At 45.0% G+C, this 17,311-nt stretch overlaps 1 protein-coding gene across 1 annotated transcript in view; it reads right to left on the reverse strand.

Moving 5' to 3' along the window:
* The window catches only part of itga9 (integrin, alpha 9), a 154,950-nt gene that overhangs the window by 36,429 nt on the left and 101,210 nt on the right, over positions 1-17,311 (reverse strand). Inside the window, 2 exon segments of the mRNA XM_084322022.1 lie at positions 1,336-1,412; positions 3,619-3,771. Coding sequence (XP_084178148.1) covers positions 1,336-1,412; positions 3,619-3,771 — 230 coding nt within the window.

The raw sequence follows: 17,311 nt of genomic DNA on the forward strand, positions 1-17,311 counted from the left end.
CAAGCTCATATCCTGATTTGGAGAAACCCTGAATATGACAGCTGGGACGCGCTGACATATCAGTGGGGGATATGGAGGAATGTAAACACCTGTACTGCTGGGGTTTGGAGACTGTGTACAGTTGAGTGTGTATTGTTATTACCTGTTCATTCATGTATACAGGTATGTCAGTGATTGGGATATGAAGAACTATACAGATCCATTTTAAGGTTGTTTCCATAAACTACAGACAATAAGTCGGAGGGTTGTGTCAGCTACACGGTTAGCTAAAGAGGGGGCGACAGTGGCTCGGGAGGTAGAACAGTCGTCGGGCAATCCGGAGGTTCCCAGTTCGATTCCCGCTCCTCCCGTACAGCGTGTCGACGTGTCCTTGAGCAAGACACTTAACCCCTAATTGCTCCTGATGAGCAGGTTGGCACCTTGCATGGTTGGTTGCCTCCGCTGTGAATGTGTGAGTGAATGGGTAGAAATGTGAGGAACACATTGTAAAAAGCGCTTTGGATAAAAGCGCTATATAAATGCAGCCATTTAAAGAGAGAGGGAGGCGTGTGTGTTGAGGTGAAAACGTCACACGTTTTGGGATGACTGCACTCCCGTACGTTGGCCATTAAAAACCTTTACAAACAGGCATATACGGTTTTCCTCTGAATGCTTCATTAAATGTTGACAGATTGTGGGAACCTGGTGGCACATGCATTCAAAAGAGTATAAGACGTTTATTTCCCTTGGAACCTTAGAGAACATGTAATAGTCAAGTCAAATCAGGTCAAGTGTTCCTTTATTAATCCCCTTGGGGAGATTCAAAATAGGTTGACTTTTCTTTAAAAAAATTAACCTGCATGTTTTCGTTTTCCAAGTATGCGCACACACACACAGACAGACACACAGACACACAGACACACAGAGACACACAGACACACAGACACACAGACAGACAGAGACACACACACACACACACACACACACACACACACACACACACACACACACACACACACACACACACACACACACACACACACACACACACACACACACACACACACACACACACACACACACACACACACACAGCGGTTTTACAAAAAGGAAGAAAGGATCTTCCTAAATATGGAAAATGTATGGCCGGCCTCCAAGGTGTGAGTTGCCAAGCGTGCGTCACAGGTCCACAGTCCGGACCCGCCTCTCCATGAGCCCATGACGTCAGCCTCACTTCCTCAGACATGGGAGCGATGAGCCAAGAGCAAAAAGGAACAGTAATATAAACGGAATGGCCTGAGCCAAACCGGGGGAGGAGAAGGAGAAGGAGAAGAGGTTTTTGTTTGTTTTTTTTACCCAGAAAGCATCAGTTTCCCATGAAGGCGCAGGTCCGCGGCGCAGTCATCTGACAGGCAGTTCTTCTCGAACCACGTCTAGGAGAGTAAACGGTAAACAACACAAGTTCAAAATTACCTCATGATCGCTCCATCCTAAATGCAACACACCAGCCTAGGGGGCAGTGTTGAGTCGTTGTTGGAATGACTGGATTGTCACCCAGCAGTGATTTAAAACAAGAGGGTTAGGCTCTTGACTCTGTCTGATCTCTTGTTCAGATAGCAGTTTATTTTGGTTATGAAAACACATAAGTCATTGTCATTAAATATAGCAGATGAAATGTATTATGGGTAACAGCTGCTGTTGTCAGGCGAAAACCTTGTTTTCTCTAGTTTTCATATTTTTACTTGGATTAAACGTCTACATGGTTCTCTATGTTATGGCCAGGTTTCATGACCCTAGGGCCAATTAAACGCATCCAAAACCCATTATATTACCATACTAAGAAAAAATGTGGGTGTCAAAACTGTCAATCTGAAAATGTTTTTTCTTAACCTTGCCTCTTTTGGAGATAAAGAAAAAAGACCAAAACGATAGCGTCAAACACGTGCGACTGCGGTTAAACTTGTATCTAGAATACGAGGTGACCTTCTCCCGCACACGCACAGGGCCAACACCCGCCTTTTAAATAGTCGGACGTCGTCGCCCCTTGTATCCGAGATTTACCGGGTAATAAGATCTGAATTTAAGCCTATCAAATTTAAGCGGAGGATAAACCTCTGTTGAAAAACTTTCTCTTAGATGTAAAACCATGTAAGGGAACTGTATGCTTGGCAGTCAAGCCCCATTGAAGCACGGAGGTGAAGCCCCCCCCCCCCACAAATGGATTCCTTAAGTGCTGAGAGATGCTAATACCCCCCCCCCCCCCCCACTTCTCAAGAAGCACAGGAACCGGCGACGCACATGTGGGATCGGGTGGGTTTGGGGGACGGGGGAGTGGGGGACGGGGGGGTAGAGCAAATAAATTAATCAATCTTCTGAATTCCACCCGAGAAAGGTCAACACTGCCAATAACCACGCTGGTAACCAACACAGCGCCCTCGGAACCTCAGGTCGGGTTATTTTATACATTCCTTCCCCGGGGGCACAGGGGGGGGGGGAGTACGTGACTTTGCTGACGGGTACTAGGGGGGGGCTGTGGTGAATTTAATTTCTCTACCCCCGATCAATTCAGGAAACGATACCTGTATCCAGACCCTGAGAGAGGCCCTGGATAATGGCCCAATGTTATCCCAGAGCCTTTCTGCACTCACATAAACACCGGTATATTCTTTCCTTTGAGCTAGTTAGTTTGATATTGTACTGTACATGACTTGAGAACATGATAATAAACCAAAATGAAGAGAAACAGATTGTACATCTTGTACGCGCGCACACACACACATGCACACACACCGCTCATACGCACCCATCCACTCACTAACCCAGTCTCTCGCACACTTTCTCGCTCTCTCACTCACACACACACACACACACACACACACACACACACACACACACACACACACACACACACACACACACACACACACACACACACACACACACACACACACACACACACACACACACACACACACACACGCACACACGCACACACGCACACACGCACACATCCCTTTTCTCTTATCTCCCCTCAGAGAAGCGTCTACAGAGCATCAGAGCTCGGACCTCCCGCCTCAGAGATAGTTTTTACTCCCAGGCGGTCAGACTACTGAACAGTAGCGCTTAATGATTGTAGAAGCTGTGGATTTTTTTATTTATTATTCATTGGTGCTTTTATTGTATGTTCTTATTGTTCTTTTAATTGTTTTTAAATGTTTTATTATTTTATTAGTTGCTGCTATTGTTTTGATTGTATGTTGTTGTTGTTGTTGTTGTTGTTATTCTCAGGTCAGTTTATGTTATTATTTATAGGTTTTTAAGGGCTGAGAGAGTGCATCTCATTGTCAATCATCAATTAAAACTTGAAACTGAAACTGAACACATGCGCACACAAAACAAAAAGGTAATAACCACAGCCAGCACACAGTCAGCACAACATATTCACATTAACAACAACCTGTTTTTCTTTTTGTTTTTTTTCTTCAAACGTTTCCTCGGAATTCTATTTTGAAATTCTAAAAACTTTCAAAGAGCACCAGCAGCTACTCCATAATCATTAGAATGTTGAGGTCAGGTAAAGGGTTAATCCCCGGCCTCCACAGGGCTTTCATAACATGCAGGCTTGGCAGTGAGTCTCACCTCGTTCCTCGCCGCGATCTTGTCTCCTTTCCTCCATCGCAACACGGGGGCCAGGGCGGGCAGGTCTCGGTCCTGTGGTCCGTCCAGCACGTGCTTCCCCAGGCTGTAGGCCACCTCAAATGTAATGGCTGTGAAAACGTCCCTCACGTCTTTCTGTAGAGAGTGCACACACACACAAGACGAAATCAGGGCTGGGGAAGTGAATTAATAACTCTCTCCCATACCCTTAACACCAACCGCTGAAGTGCCCTTGAGCAAGGCACTTAACCCCCAACTGCTCCAGTGGAGTTGCCCAGTGGCCAACGGTGTCAGACTGTGGTTGTACTGGGCAGCTCCCAGGTGTGAATCGAACTGTGTGAATGTGAAGCAGGGCGTTCCTGAAAAAGAGCATCCGTGCTCAGAGAACCTACCCTGGGTAAATAAAGGTTAATAATAAAAAAATAACAAGACGAAAGTCTTTCTCTGGTCTGCATCCCCTTAACAATTGTATGTATTGAGCTGTGCTGTACTGTACCCATTCTGCAATCTGTTAATAAAGTTTTCAATCAATCAATCAAACACACGGACACAAACACACAGAATGGCCATTATGCAATGGCCTGGGCTGGAAAACCGGGCAGGGTCTACTGTAGGTGAAAATACATCAGACTTATAGTGCTTCTAAAATGATTCTCGATGCATTTCTTCCTTGAACAAAACGCACGTCATTATGAAATACAGTAAACGAGCTCCTAGCGTCAGCATGTTTTCATCTGCTCCTTGTTTTCTAAATAGAATCAGATGCTCATTTGATTTCCTCAGTAAAAGAAAGCCATAAAATGGAGTTCTCACTGGCACTGATATGGTAGGTCCCCTTTTTTTGTTGTTGATCTTTTCCCCCCTCCATTTTCCTCCGATTTTCTCCCATCCCAATGTTAGTCGTATGCCAATTCCCAATCCCCTTCCTGGTCGCTGCGCACTTACCCCCCCACAGTCAGATCATCTGGGAGAGTGGAGGCTATCATGTGCTTCCTCCGACACACGTCCAGCCAATCAACCGCTTCTTTTCACCTGGCAGCGCGGATCCTCCCTGAGAGGGTGGACCGAACTGTAGGAGTCGCTGTTTACAACAACCCGGACCCACCCCACCAGCTTCTCCCACCCTCTAATACAGCCAATTGTATTAGTGTGAACGGCCAGCCAAGCTGGTGACAACCCCGGAGCTGTGAGCTGGATTCGAACAGGCGAATCCAGCTCACAGCTCCGGGGTTGGTGACGAACGCAATCTCCGCTACGCCACCTAACCGCCCGCCATGGTAGGTCCTTTTAACGTAACCGAGCAGGCTGGTATTGTAATAGGTATTACGTATTGTAAAGGTTATTGAGTAGACTAATAGATAGTACATATTGTAAAGGTTGTTGAGTAGACTATTATTGTAATAATAAGTATTATGTATTGCAAAAGTTATTGAGTAGACTGGTATATTAGTAGGTATTAGGTATCGGTATTGGAAAATAAACACTGAACACAATGTAAACTGGACACATGGACATCTAAAAGTCAATAAGGAAAACATATTTTTCTAATAACCCGCTAGCAGTGCCTCCCGGACGGTGCCGCGTATCGCTGTGATTCTAGTCACACCGGTAACAACCTTGGAACCCCAGAGAAAGTGTTTCATTTGGCAGTGGGTTTGGAAAAACCACGAACGGATGAACGAAAACAAGGGAGATGAACGTGATCAGATCCCATGCCCTCATTAGGGGATAGTGGTGGAAGAGGAGCAGATATTAATGTTTTCTTTTCTTTCTTTTTTTTTTATTATTTTTATCGCGCTCCTGTCCATTAAACTTCACCCGACTCTTTGAAGGCGGCTTCGTTGGGGGTCTGGCTCTGATCTCTCTTGTCTCAAAAAAGCCCCAAGGGAAAAAGACACAAGAGAGAGAGAGAGAGAGAGAGAGAGAGAGAGAGAGAGAGAGAGAGAGAGAGAGAGAGAGAGAGAGAGAGAGAGAGAGAGAGAGAGAGAGAGAGAGAGATAGAGAGTCACCCTGTCTGATATCTGCCACCGTCGGAGCCAAACCCATAATGTAAACACAACGGCTCCTCTGTGTCTTTTTCCGGTGGTCACTTAGGCCATACTCTCACTCCCCCCCCCCCTGAGGTTATCACAGAGTTTTCCTACGTCCACCCACCCACCCATCCTCTTCCTCGAGGCGAGTTCAGAGACCAGTCTGGGCCTGGGGTGGGGTGGGGACCGATCAGGCCACACGTTTTTGGAGAGCTCATATCCTCTCGGGTGGTGATGGCACTTAGCTCACAGTGATGAGAGAGTTACGGCAGGAAAGAGGAAAAGATGGGAGGTATGCAGAGGACATGAATAGACAAAAAGCAGAGACTGTTTGGGGCTCCGCGGAGGGTTTCAGGGCCGTACACGGTACACCGCTTACCTAAAAGTACCAGCTGCCCTCTTCATTCCCGTCTATTGGAAGAAGTACCATTGGTTGTTTCAAATCGTTAAAGGGGAATACGTTTACATTTAGCTGATACTTTTTTTTTTTATATCCAAAGCGACTTACAAATTGCAACAAGTCAGCAAGAGGGCTTCACCTCTGGGTAAGTGGTATTGTCCGTGTAGCCGAATTTGAGTGCTCCACTTTGAGTGCATAGTAGTTTGTTCCACCACCGTGGAGCCAGGACAGAGAACCGCCTGCTTCGTTTCAATGACCCGCCCCCAGTAGCCCGAAGAGGAGTGGGTCTTAGGCGGCCAGAAGATGCAGGGCAGAGGGATCTAGAGGGTGTGTAGTTAGAAGATAGGGTAGGGATCTTGAGGGTGTGTAGTTAGAAGATAGGGTAGGGATCTTGAGGGTGTGTAGTTAGAAGATAGGGTAGGGAGCTTGAGGGTGTGTAGTTAGAAGATGCAGAGCGTAGGGATCTTGAGGGTGTGTAGTTAGAAAATGCAGGGTGTAGGGAGCTTGAGGGTGTGTAGTTAGAAGATGCAGAGCGTAGGGGTCTTGAGGGTGTGTAGTTAGAAGATGCAGAGCGTAGGGATCTTGAGGGTGTGTAGTTAGAAGATGCAGAGTGTAGGGATCTTGAGGGTGTGTAGTTAGAAGATGCAAAGTGTAGAGATCTTGAGGGTGTGCAGTTAGAAGATGCAGAGCGTAGGGATCTTGAGGGTGTGTAGTTAGAAGATGCAGAGTGTAGGGATCTTGAGGGTGAGTAGTTAGAAGATGCAGAGTGTAGGGATCTTGAGGGTGTGTAGTTAGAAGATGCAGGGGATAGGGATCTTGAGGGTGTGTAGTTAGATGATGCAGAGCGTAGGGATCTTGAGGGTGTGTAGTTAGAAGATGCAGAGTGTAGGGATCTTGAGGGTGTGCAGTTAGAAGATGCAGAGTGTAGGGATCTTGAGGGTGTGTAGTTAGAAGATGCAGAGCGTAGGGGTCTTGAGGGTGTGTAGTTAGAAGATGCAGAGTGTAGGGGTCTTGAGGGTGTGTAGTTAGAAGATGCAGGGGATAGGGATCTTGAGGGTGTGTAGTTATAAGATGCAGGGGATAGGGATCTTGAGGGTGTGTAGTTAGAAGATGCAGAGTGTAGGGATCTTGAGGGTGTGTAGTTAGAAGATGCAGAGCGTAGGGGTCTTGAGGGTGTGTAGTTAGAAGATGCAGGGGATAGGGATCTTGAGGGTGTGTAGTTAGAAGATGCAGGGGATAGGGATCTTGAGGGTGTGTAGTTAGAAGATGCAGGGGATAGGGATCTTGAGGGTGTGTAGTTAGAAGATGCAGAGCGTAGGGATCTTGAGGGTGTGAAGTTAGAAGATGCAGAGCGTAGGGGTCTTGAGGGTGTGTAGTTAGAAGATGCAGAGCGTAGGGGTCTTGAGGGTGTGTAGTTAGAAGATGCAGAGCGTAGGGGTCTTGAGGGTGTGTAGTTAGAAGATGCAGAGCGTAGGGATCTTGAGGGTGTGTAGTTAGAAGATGCAGAGTGTAGGGAGCTTGAGGGTGTGTAGTTAGAAGATGCAGAGTGTAGGGAGCTTGAGGGTGTGTAGTTAGAAGATGCAGAGTGTAGGGATCTTGAGGGTGTGTAGTTAGAAGATGCAGAGTGTAGGGAGCTTGAGGGTGTGTAGTTAGAAGATGCAGAGTGTAGGGAGCTTGAGGGTGTGTAGTTAGAAGATGCAGAGTGTAGGGATCTTGAGGGTGTGTAGTTAGAAGATGCAGAGTGTAGGGGTCTTGAGGGTCTGTAGTTAGAAGATGCAGAGCGTAGGGATCTTGAGGGTGTGTAGTTAGAAGATGCAGAGCGTAGGGATCTTGAGGGTGTGTAGTTAGAAGATGCAGGGGATAGGGATCTTGAGGGTGTGTAGTTAGAGACCATTGCCTGGAGGCAGAAGGGAGCCGTTCCCTTTGTTGCACTGAATGCCAGGTCATGAATATTGAAGCGGATGTGTGGCAATGGAAAGCCAGTGCAGATTTGAGAAGTGGGGTGACGTGGGCCGTCTCTGGTGGGTTGGGGATCAGGTGGGCCGCTGCGTTCTGTATAATAATAATACTAATAATAATAAAAGTGTTACAGTTGAGTTGTATGAGTTGAAGCTCCTTGGTGACGCAAGCCGGTAAACCAGCTGGCAGAATACTACTACTCATTTTCAGAATTTCGACACCCGTCGACTACTTTGGTGACGTTTTAAATGCCAAATTGTGCTACTGTATATGATGTAGTAGCGTTAGACCTCGCAGTCCTGATCCAGAGAACGTACCCATGATTAGGCTAAGTCAGCTTTACCATCTCTCCCAATGCATTCTTCATGCAACGTGCTGGTGACAAACCTTACTCTGTCTCCCGTAGGGGAGTATTGTCCATGCTCACAAACACTGACTGGACTAATGCATAGACTATAGACACTTGATAATGGGATTCTTAAATAGGGTGGTCTCCCCCTTTAAATGGCCTGTTCCCACACTGCGACTGGTCAAACGATAAGGTTCAGTAGCGAAGACACTGCAGAGAGCCGACCTCCCATAAATCATTCAAGCGAATGCCTCGTTGGCCTCATAGAGACACCGTTGTTCCGTGTAATAGGTCCGCTTGCGAGGGGCTAACGTGGACAATGTTACGCTCAGTGCGTGACAAGGGGTGGGATAACGGTGTACAGGGCGAAATCCTCCGTATCAGCTGCCGTTAAGGCAGAAAACTTCAAATGGCCCCTGTCCGATGCCCTGTGGGTGAACCTGACTCCCCCCCCCCCCCAGGGAGCACTTAGTGCTGAGGTCTCCACATCTAAGCTAATTTCGCTCCCAAACAGTTTATCTCTGATATTTCTTTTTAATGCTCCACATGAGAACTATTGGACATAACGACCTGTTGTTGTACTGTGTTTATGCACACAATCTCATGCTCGCAAACGACCTTTAAGCGACAAGTGAATAGGCATAGTCATTATAGGATTTCCATTAAGCAACCAGTGGTAGTTGGAGGCTCTCCAACATTTTCACAAAAAGGGGGCCTGTGTTATTGTGGGAGCAGATACACAGAGTCGCCTACTTCCCCACCAGTACAAACACAGGGGAGTAGCAGAACCCCCGAGCGACTCCCCGAACTCACAGCCGTCACCTCACATTAGTTGCGGGGAAAGAGGAGGAGGAGGAGGAGGAGGAGGAGGAGGAGGAGGTCATTGGTAAAAACGTGGCCTATGCTTTTTTTTTTTTTTGATCCACTTTTTCTCCCATTTTTCTATATTTTCTCCCATCCCAATTTCGTATCATCCAATTCAACCCTCCCCTGTCACAAACGCTGTTTCTTGCCTCCCACAAGCCGGCTGCAATGTGGACTAAGTCATACATAGCACAAGTCCCCTCCGGTACTTGAGGTAACAGCAGTCGCATCTTTTCACCTGCGCAGCTCGATCTCTCAGTGGCGAGGAGTAACGCGTGGGAGGCTCACGCTGCCCCCGACACTTCCTGATTCTACTGTGCAGGCGCACCAACCGACCTGTAGGAGTCGCTTGTTCACAACGTTCGATCCCCACCCTTCAGTTTCCCTCCCCGTAATACGGCCAATGTGTATTACTGCGGACGACCAGCTAAACTGAAAACAATGTGGAGAGCTGGATTCGAACACGCGAATCCTAGCGTCTCCACACTGGTGGCGAGTGCCCTGCCCACTACACCACCTAGCCGCGCCTATGCTTTTATTAGCCGGTTATTAACGTTCCTCGTTGCCCCACCCCGAGTCTCTGGCCCCGGGCTCCGTCGCCCCCTCCTCCCATACCCCTCCAGCCTGCTGTTGTTCCATTCCTATATTTATGGAACAGGGGGGCGTTCCTGCAGCTCCAGCTGGGATGAGAAACACACTAGTGTTAATTGCCCCGCCGCTACCTTTAATTTCTTTTTTACGGTGAGTGGAATGGAAGCCCCACGACGACGGCTGTGTTCTGTAGACGCCCCGTCGCGCTCACGAGAGACAGCTTGTCACAGATCACTCTGCCTGGAGAGTCAAAGGCTGCCATTGTGTTAATCCTCGTTTGAAACCCCAAAGCCCCAGGGAGGGTGTGTTGCTATCCACTGTGCTCTGCTGCTCTCAGATCTGACAGGACACAGGGAGGCAATGGAATCTCTCGAACTCACTGCGAGGTCTCGGGGTTTGTTCGTGGGTAATAAGGATGGCCACACACATCTCTGAGTGAAGTGACTCTAAACTATAATGTGTGCGTGAGACTAGTGCATATACAATATATAGTGTGTGTGTGTGTGTGGCGGGGATCAAATATATCACTGATCACTGAGAGAATTTTACTTTTTTAAGGACTTTGTCAACTAATCGTTTAGTTGATTTTAATCGACAAATATGTAAAACCTTTGTTTCCCACTTGCAATAGCGCAAAATCACCTCTTTAAATGTAACACTTACTGTAGCAGAGATGTGCTCATCATTTTTCAGTATGGAAAAAAAACATAAACATTGACTAATCTAATAACAAACTATGATAATCGACTACGATCAAACCAGAACCAGCCCTGATTCTTCACAAAGATATCTTACATTTCCGGTAAGCTATCGCAACAATTTACCAAGGAAGGAACTAAATATTGCCCTCGGACAACAAAATCAAAATAAGCCTATTGTGGAAAGACAAACATGATCGTACCAAATCTTGGACACAGAAGACAGAACAGAAGCGTTCTGGGGTTTTCAGTAAAAACAACTCCTCTCTCTTTCTTCTTCTTTCTTCCTCTATGCTCACAGCAAAATACACTTAATAACAACGCTACTAAACACAATTTACCATGGTGTATATATAAATAAAGGGCCCATATCAACATCAAAAGGAGTGTTGACACAGAGGAAATATTACGAGTTAACGCTTTCATGGCCAACCACGTATATATACGTTATTGGGCTCCATGCTTAAAGGGCCAACCACGTATATACGTTATTGACTCGTTTTTGCTTTTATTCCAAACACTTTAAGTGCCGAAAACGTGTTTAGGCGTCTTTCCTAGCCATGCTAAAGTTGCCGCGGACGCCCTAACTCGTCTTTAATATCAATATTTCAAAAATCTGTGATCGAAATCATATTTTTCCTCCGCAGCCCTGAGACACAGTGCTGGCCTCCTATTAATCCTCTAGCGGTTCAAGAGCGCCATCTGGTGGCCGATCGGCAGAAGCGCCAAACAGGAAGTCATGTGGATGAAGTGGTGATCGTCCATATTACTTCCGGGCACTCTCTATAGGTCCCGGGACTCGATCTCGACACAATACATAGCGATCCGTTGCCAATAACTCGATAAACAACATGATTTGGACATATATACTATTATACAACCTGGAAATAGATCGCGTATTTCTACATCCCATAATAGGAATATTTCAGTTCCACGCTCATCGTCCAACGGCGCGAGGAAGATACGGTAAGATTCAGCGTTATTTTTGAACGTGTTCGATATAAACTGCTCTGATGATCATATCACCCACACTAGATGAATGATATAACGCTGCCCACGGAATTATAAACGATCCCCCGCCCATCCGGTCATCATCAGATGATACGTAGAAACTTCTAGAAGTACGTCCAATTGAAATTTTTGACCTCGCACAGATTCCTACCAAACTGTATTTCATCATCAATATAATGCATTTGGGGCTATAAATCACGTTCTGGAGAAAGCTGCAGAAAGAGATGAAAACATACTTATACTTTAGACCATATTTTACTATGAATATGTGAATGAAAAAGTTTAACGTTGCTACACAATGAACAATACATATAGGACCTTGAATGGGCCCTAATAATGGCAATCTAGCAATAGAATTTAAAAAGTTATAGCCCTGCAAAGAAGGGGAACTTCTCCATAGACAAATAGAGCTGGCAACGGATGGTATATCATGAATTTAACCTTAGGCAATCAAAGTGTTAATATCCTACTCAATGTCACAGAGCTGTATGTTGGCTGGAAAATGCCTTTGGGATTCGGAAAAGTGCATTACCGGCCAGATCCTGGTAGTGGCGCTGTCTCGGCCTGTCTCAGGCCTGGTGTCACTTTTATTTCATTCCGGGTTAATCTTTCTGTTAGCCTGAAGCTATGGCTTCAACCGATCGCCTGGAATACTTTTTGGGACGCCGAATTCAGTATGCAGTAAAGGAATATAGCATCAGCCAATGGACATATCAATCTACCAGATGGCGATCAATAACTTTTTGGAATCCAACCGGCCACAGGTAAGAGCGATTTGACGTTAATTTCAGCCTGACCGGGCCTTGTTATCATAGCCAACTCCCCGATCAGCGCCTGTTGTTGTAATAACGAATGCCGTTATTGGTAATCAATAATCAGAAACGACTTCCCCCGCCCCCCCCCCCTTCATGCATTCATGGTGGACCATGATACCGATCATATGCATTTTGATTTAATATAATATAAAATATAGATTTAGCTCTACGAACAACCTCACGCACAGTGAAACGTTGTTATGAGAAGCTGGCCTCATAGTGAGATTAGACGGATCCCAATGGCCGGGAATGTGTTAAGGTCAAATACACATAGTTAATGGAGCAGGCATTCTGAGTTCATGTAAGATGTACTGTAGGTCCCTGGTCCAACGGTAGGTCCAACGTTCCCTGAGATGTGGAGATACTGCCAATAACAAGGTAAATTTACCTCTCTGAACTATCCCAGGGGTAGATTTAACTACTAGAGGTTAGAGGATCTATCCCAGGGGTAGCTTTAACTACTAAAGGTTAGAGTTGTTTCATACAGATGCCCTTAAGTTCCTTGGATGGCGACCATATTCCAGGGGGTTCTAACTTAGAATGTGAAAATAGAGGCTTTGCAGTTAAGGTATATTTCTTCCAACATGGCTGCCTGTAACCATTGGTAACCACTTTTGAAAGAAAATAAGCAACTTACATGTGTGCAGTGGTAGAGGTGGTAAAACATTGGAAATGCTTAACACTACTGTTCAATTGCAACTTGTGTACAAGATCCAGTAATAAAACAACAATTTATTACATTTTTGTTTATATATCGCTCATATATGAACATATAGCAAACGTTGTTTTGCACATATAGCAGCCATTGTCTCCCCCAACATGGAAGAGAAATGGGCATTCCAAGCATTCTAGTGTGCAAAGCCGCTATACTTCTCAGATTCCAAGCTCCTTTACATTTTCAACAAAACAAAAAAAAATAGTCTCAGTCGCAAATTTTTACAAGTCAGCCAACACAGCCTCTGTAACTCACAACGACCCGCGGACACAAACACATCCACAAACAGACATGATGAACAATACAACTCCGTGTACGACACAAAAGACGCTCTCGCCTGCGGTAATGCAGCCTAACTTTATTTTACGCATTTCACCCTGAACTAGATATATGCCCACACACAGCCTGTTCTCTCCCCGAGAACTTAAGCTACAGAGCAGGCTCTGATTTCTCTCACACACATATGCACACTCAACATGCTAATCTGATCAAGCGAGATGGCAACGCACCAAAATGCCCCTTTATGTTTCCAGAGCAGAGCTCCCTCATGGTGGGTACTGGGGAGGATGATGTCAGCTATAAGGGCTCTGATCCTCAACACGCTTCACGCTTGGCTGAAATGCACGAGCATCTCACCACCAGAGCTCCTCCGTCCAACTCCTCCACCAGAACACTGCCGCAGCTGTAAAATACACATGCATCAAAGCTGTGGACGGGCTACGCAGGAACTCAAAAACTAAACCACTAAGAGGGGGAAACTGCACACAGTCCTACTTTCTTCTCCCTCTTCTTTAAGGCCGTGGACTTTTTTTTTGGATGACTCGTAGGTTTAGGTCGTTGTGTAACTGAACAAAGAGGAATGTTGTGATGAGAGGAGACATCCTTACGGTTGAGTGATGGATGGATTAAACCTACAGTGTTAGGTGTTACTGTGTATCCTATCCACTATTTGAAATGTGTGGTGTTGGTGGGGTTGCTCTAACCACAATCCTGTAACAAAGTAATGTAACGTTAATGCGTTACTGCTCCAATTTTGGTAATCACACCACAGTTACTGATCTAACAAAGTGGTTATCACTTGTGTTACACACATTATCTTTCCCCCTTCTTTTGTTGTGGATACAAAAGAATATTGATACAATCTCTTATGCACCATAAGCCCCCCCCCCCCCCCCCCCCCTCCCGAGCTACCGCCTGTTCAAGTGTGTGAACGCACTTGAGATTTATATGGATGGATATGAATATATATCGCAACAGACATTGCATTTTTGTACATTTTAGTTTTGTATATTGTATATTTTGTATCGTGTTTGGTCTTTTACTCCTTTACTCTTTACTGTATGAAGCACACTCTCAAGAGGGTCATACAGAAACAAGCATTTCACTATAATGTACATTATAGACAGTGTACCTTATATGTGACAAATAAAACAAAACTTGAAACTTGACTGTTTACTGTTTAATGCTGGAGTTTGAATTGCGAGCTGAAAGAGAAGATTCATTATTCCCTCGTTATCGGTATAATAAGCCTATCGAAATATTACCATAGTTTACCACCTGTTTTCATCCCCTCCTGGTTGTGTTTAAAGACGTTTAAAGTGCTGCCTGAGGGGGGGGGGGGGGGTAGAAGAAGAAGAGAAGCTCAGCAAGGACACAGCTGAGTGCCAAGTAGGGCTGACCTTCGATTTTTTTTTTGGAATTCGAAGCTTCGGGGCCGAGATTCGATTTTAATTCGAAGCTTTGAGATAAAAATAAAATAAAACATGTATTAATGTTTATTTTTTTTTAATGTTGTGGGACTTGTACAGCACTTTGTTCAACTTTGTCAGTGCTGTAAAGTTTAAACCTTTTTAAATCTTAGACAAACAAAACACTTTGCTTTCATGAAATATTGTAAGCCATCATTTGAGGCTTTATAAAAGCAACACAATGAACACAAATCTGTCAGTGCCGAGTCCGACCTCATCTTAAATAACAGACAGCATTGCTTGTTGTAGTTAACAAAGAGAGGCAGAGTTGATTTAGCAAAATAAATAAATAAAAAATAAAAAAATCATATATATTATTTTTTTTAATAATCGAATTTTACTTTCATATTCGAATCCCATGCCCATCGAACAAAGCTTCGAAGCTTCGAAGTATTTAAGACAGCCCTATAGTGCCAAGTGTCTCTCTCTTCACAGAGGCTCAACGTAAAGCCTGGCGTGACAAACCCCCGTCCCCCTGACCCCAATGACACATCACAATTTTATGTGTGATGCAAAAGTTGTTTAACAAGTTGTATAACTGATTACTTTCTCCGGGGAGTAATATGTCAAGTAATCATTTTCGTTAGAAATGACCACAACGCTGCTCTTGATAAGTACTTCCCCCACCCTTTACCCCCCCCCCCCCCCCCCCCCATGCTGCTTTGACACCCGAATTTCCCCAAGGGGATCAATAAAGGATTATCTTATCTTATCTTATATGGGAGGAGACCCAGGTGTGACAGAATGTGCAGGTCATTCTTAGTGTTTGTTTTAACCTACTTGGAATGCTAGATGTGTGGCACTTACAGCATGAAGACAAGTTAGACGGTGTAAGGTAAGTTGTGTCACGAAAAACAAGCAAGAAACCTTTCAGAACTGCTACCTGCGCATGGCGTGTCTGACAAAATGTCCCCGCCAGATCATCCGTGACTGTGTGAGCGAGTGGGAGGATGAGTGACTGCCATTTTCCCATTCATAGCCCAGGGCGGCAGTCCTGCACACTCTGTGGGGAAAAACAACTAAATTGACCTATCCCAAGCTCCACCCACTCTTAGCTTGACTGAGGGAGGCAGCAGTTGTGATTGGACGGTCAAAAAAGGAGGGTGGAACTTGGGATAGTTAATTTACTTTTATTAAACAGACTACAGTTGTTGACACTAGCTGTATTGTGCCATGTGATAAACCACGACCCACCACAGGAAGATAAAAACAAAAGATTTATTTGCAGACCCTGGTCTGTGTGATTTGCGTACATTTAAACACCTTATTTAGGATCCTCGTCGACTCCCAGTGGAGTAGAAGGAGTGGAGTATCTGTCGTTTCCAGCCTTAATCTCTTTCCCAGATTCACTACCATTCAGGGCCAGCTACTGTATAGCTGCTGCTTTCCTCATATGGAACCGATCACATGCCTTCAGAGGAGGTTGGGAGATACTCCTGAGGTGGAGAAGCCTAGAGTTTACGAGGGAAATTTCATGGTAAGAGAGGGAACCGACTGTGTGATTCTGTTGGCAAACCTTTTGTCAATGTCAATCTCCTGGAGTGAATGAGGCCAATAATAACTCTTCTATCAATTCTTCTGACAAACTGACCCTTACTCAGATGACCAATTGACCAATACTCGCCGAAGTGATTGAGAAAAAGATTCCGCTTTTGTGCTTTCAGTTGCAATGGAAGTGCCAGCCTCTAGTGAAAGTAAATTGCTTTGACCAATCACGGTTGAGTCGGGGCGGTGCGCAAATCTGTGTGAACAGAATCGTCATTATCAAAATAAAGTTTTTTTTCTTTTTTCTTACAAAGATGTTGACATTCTCAACATTTTCCTCAACTCTAGTTGTCTGTGTTTGTGTTTGTTCCTAGGATGCAACAACACACAGTGGAAACAGAAAGAGAAGCGGGTTAAGGACAGCGTCACTCTTCCTGTTATACACTAAAATACCAAAGGCAAGCCGAGAGCTTTGCCTGCAAGAGTGAGTGCTCTCTGAAACAAGACCGAGGTGCTACGGAGCAACTAGATGTTCTGTTTCAAGTTCAAGTTTCTTTATTTTTTGTCATACAGAAATACAGAATACTTTGCATGAAATGTTTCTTTCTGTTTCGCTCCTGAGAGTGTGCTAGATAATAATAAGATAGTATAAATAAGAATAATAAGTAAAAAATAGAAAGTGTAAACAACAATTGTTCAGTATACCTCTATATACAGTATGTACATCTGGTACAAAAATGGTGAGGTATAGCTTAGCTTGTGGTGCCACCGTTGTGGTGGTGAGGTGCAATAAGGAATAAGGAATGAGAGATGTGCAATTCCCTTACCAATAATATAAATATAAAGTGTAAAGTGTAAAAGTGTAAAGTGTGATAAAGTGGGTGCTACAGTGTGTTGTTTATTTAAAGTGAGTGTGTGTGTGCTGTAGGTGTGTTGCTGGCCTGTTATTGTTCATTGTTCATTGAGCATCCTGATGGCCTGGGGATAGAAGCTCCTTCTGAGTCTCTCTG

Source organism: Notolepis coatsorum (assembly GCF_963971535.1).
Source record: "Notolepis coatsorum genome assembly, chromosome: 9".
Lineage (NCBI taxonomy): Eukaryota > Metazoa > Chordata > Actinopteri > Aulopiformes > Paralepididae > Notolepis > Notolepis coatsorum.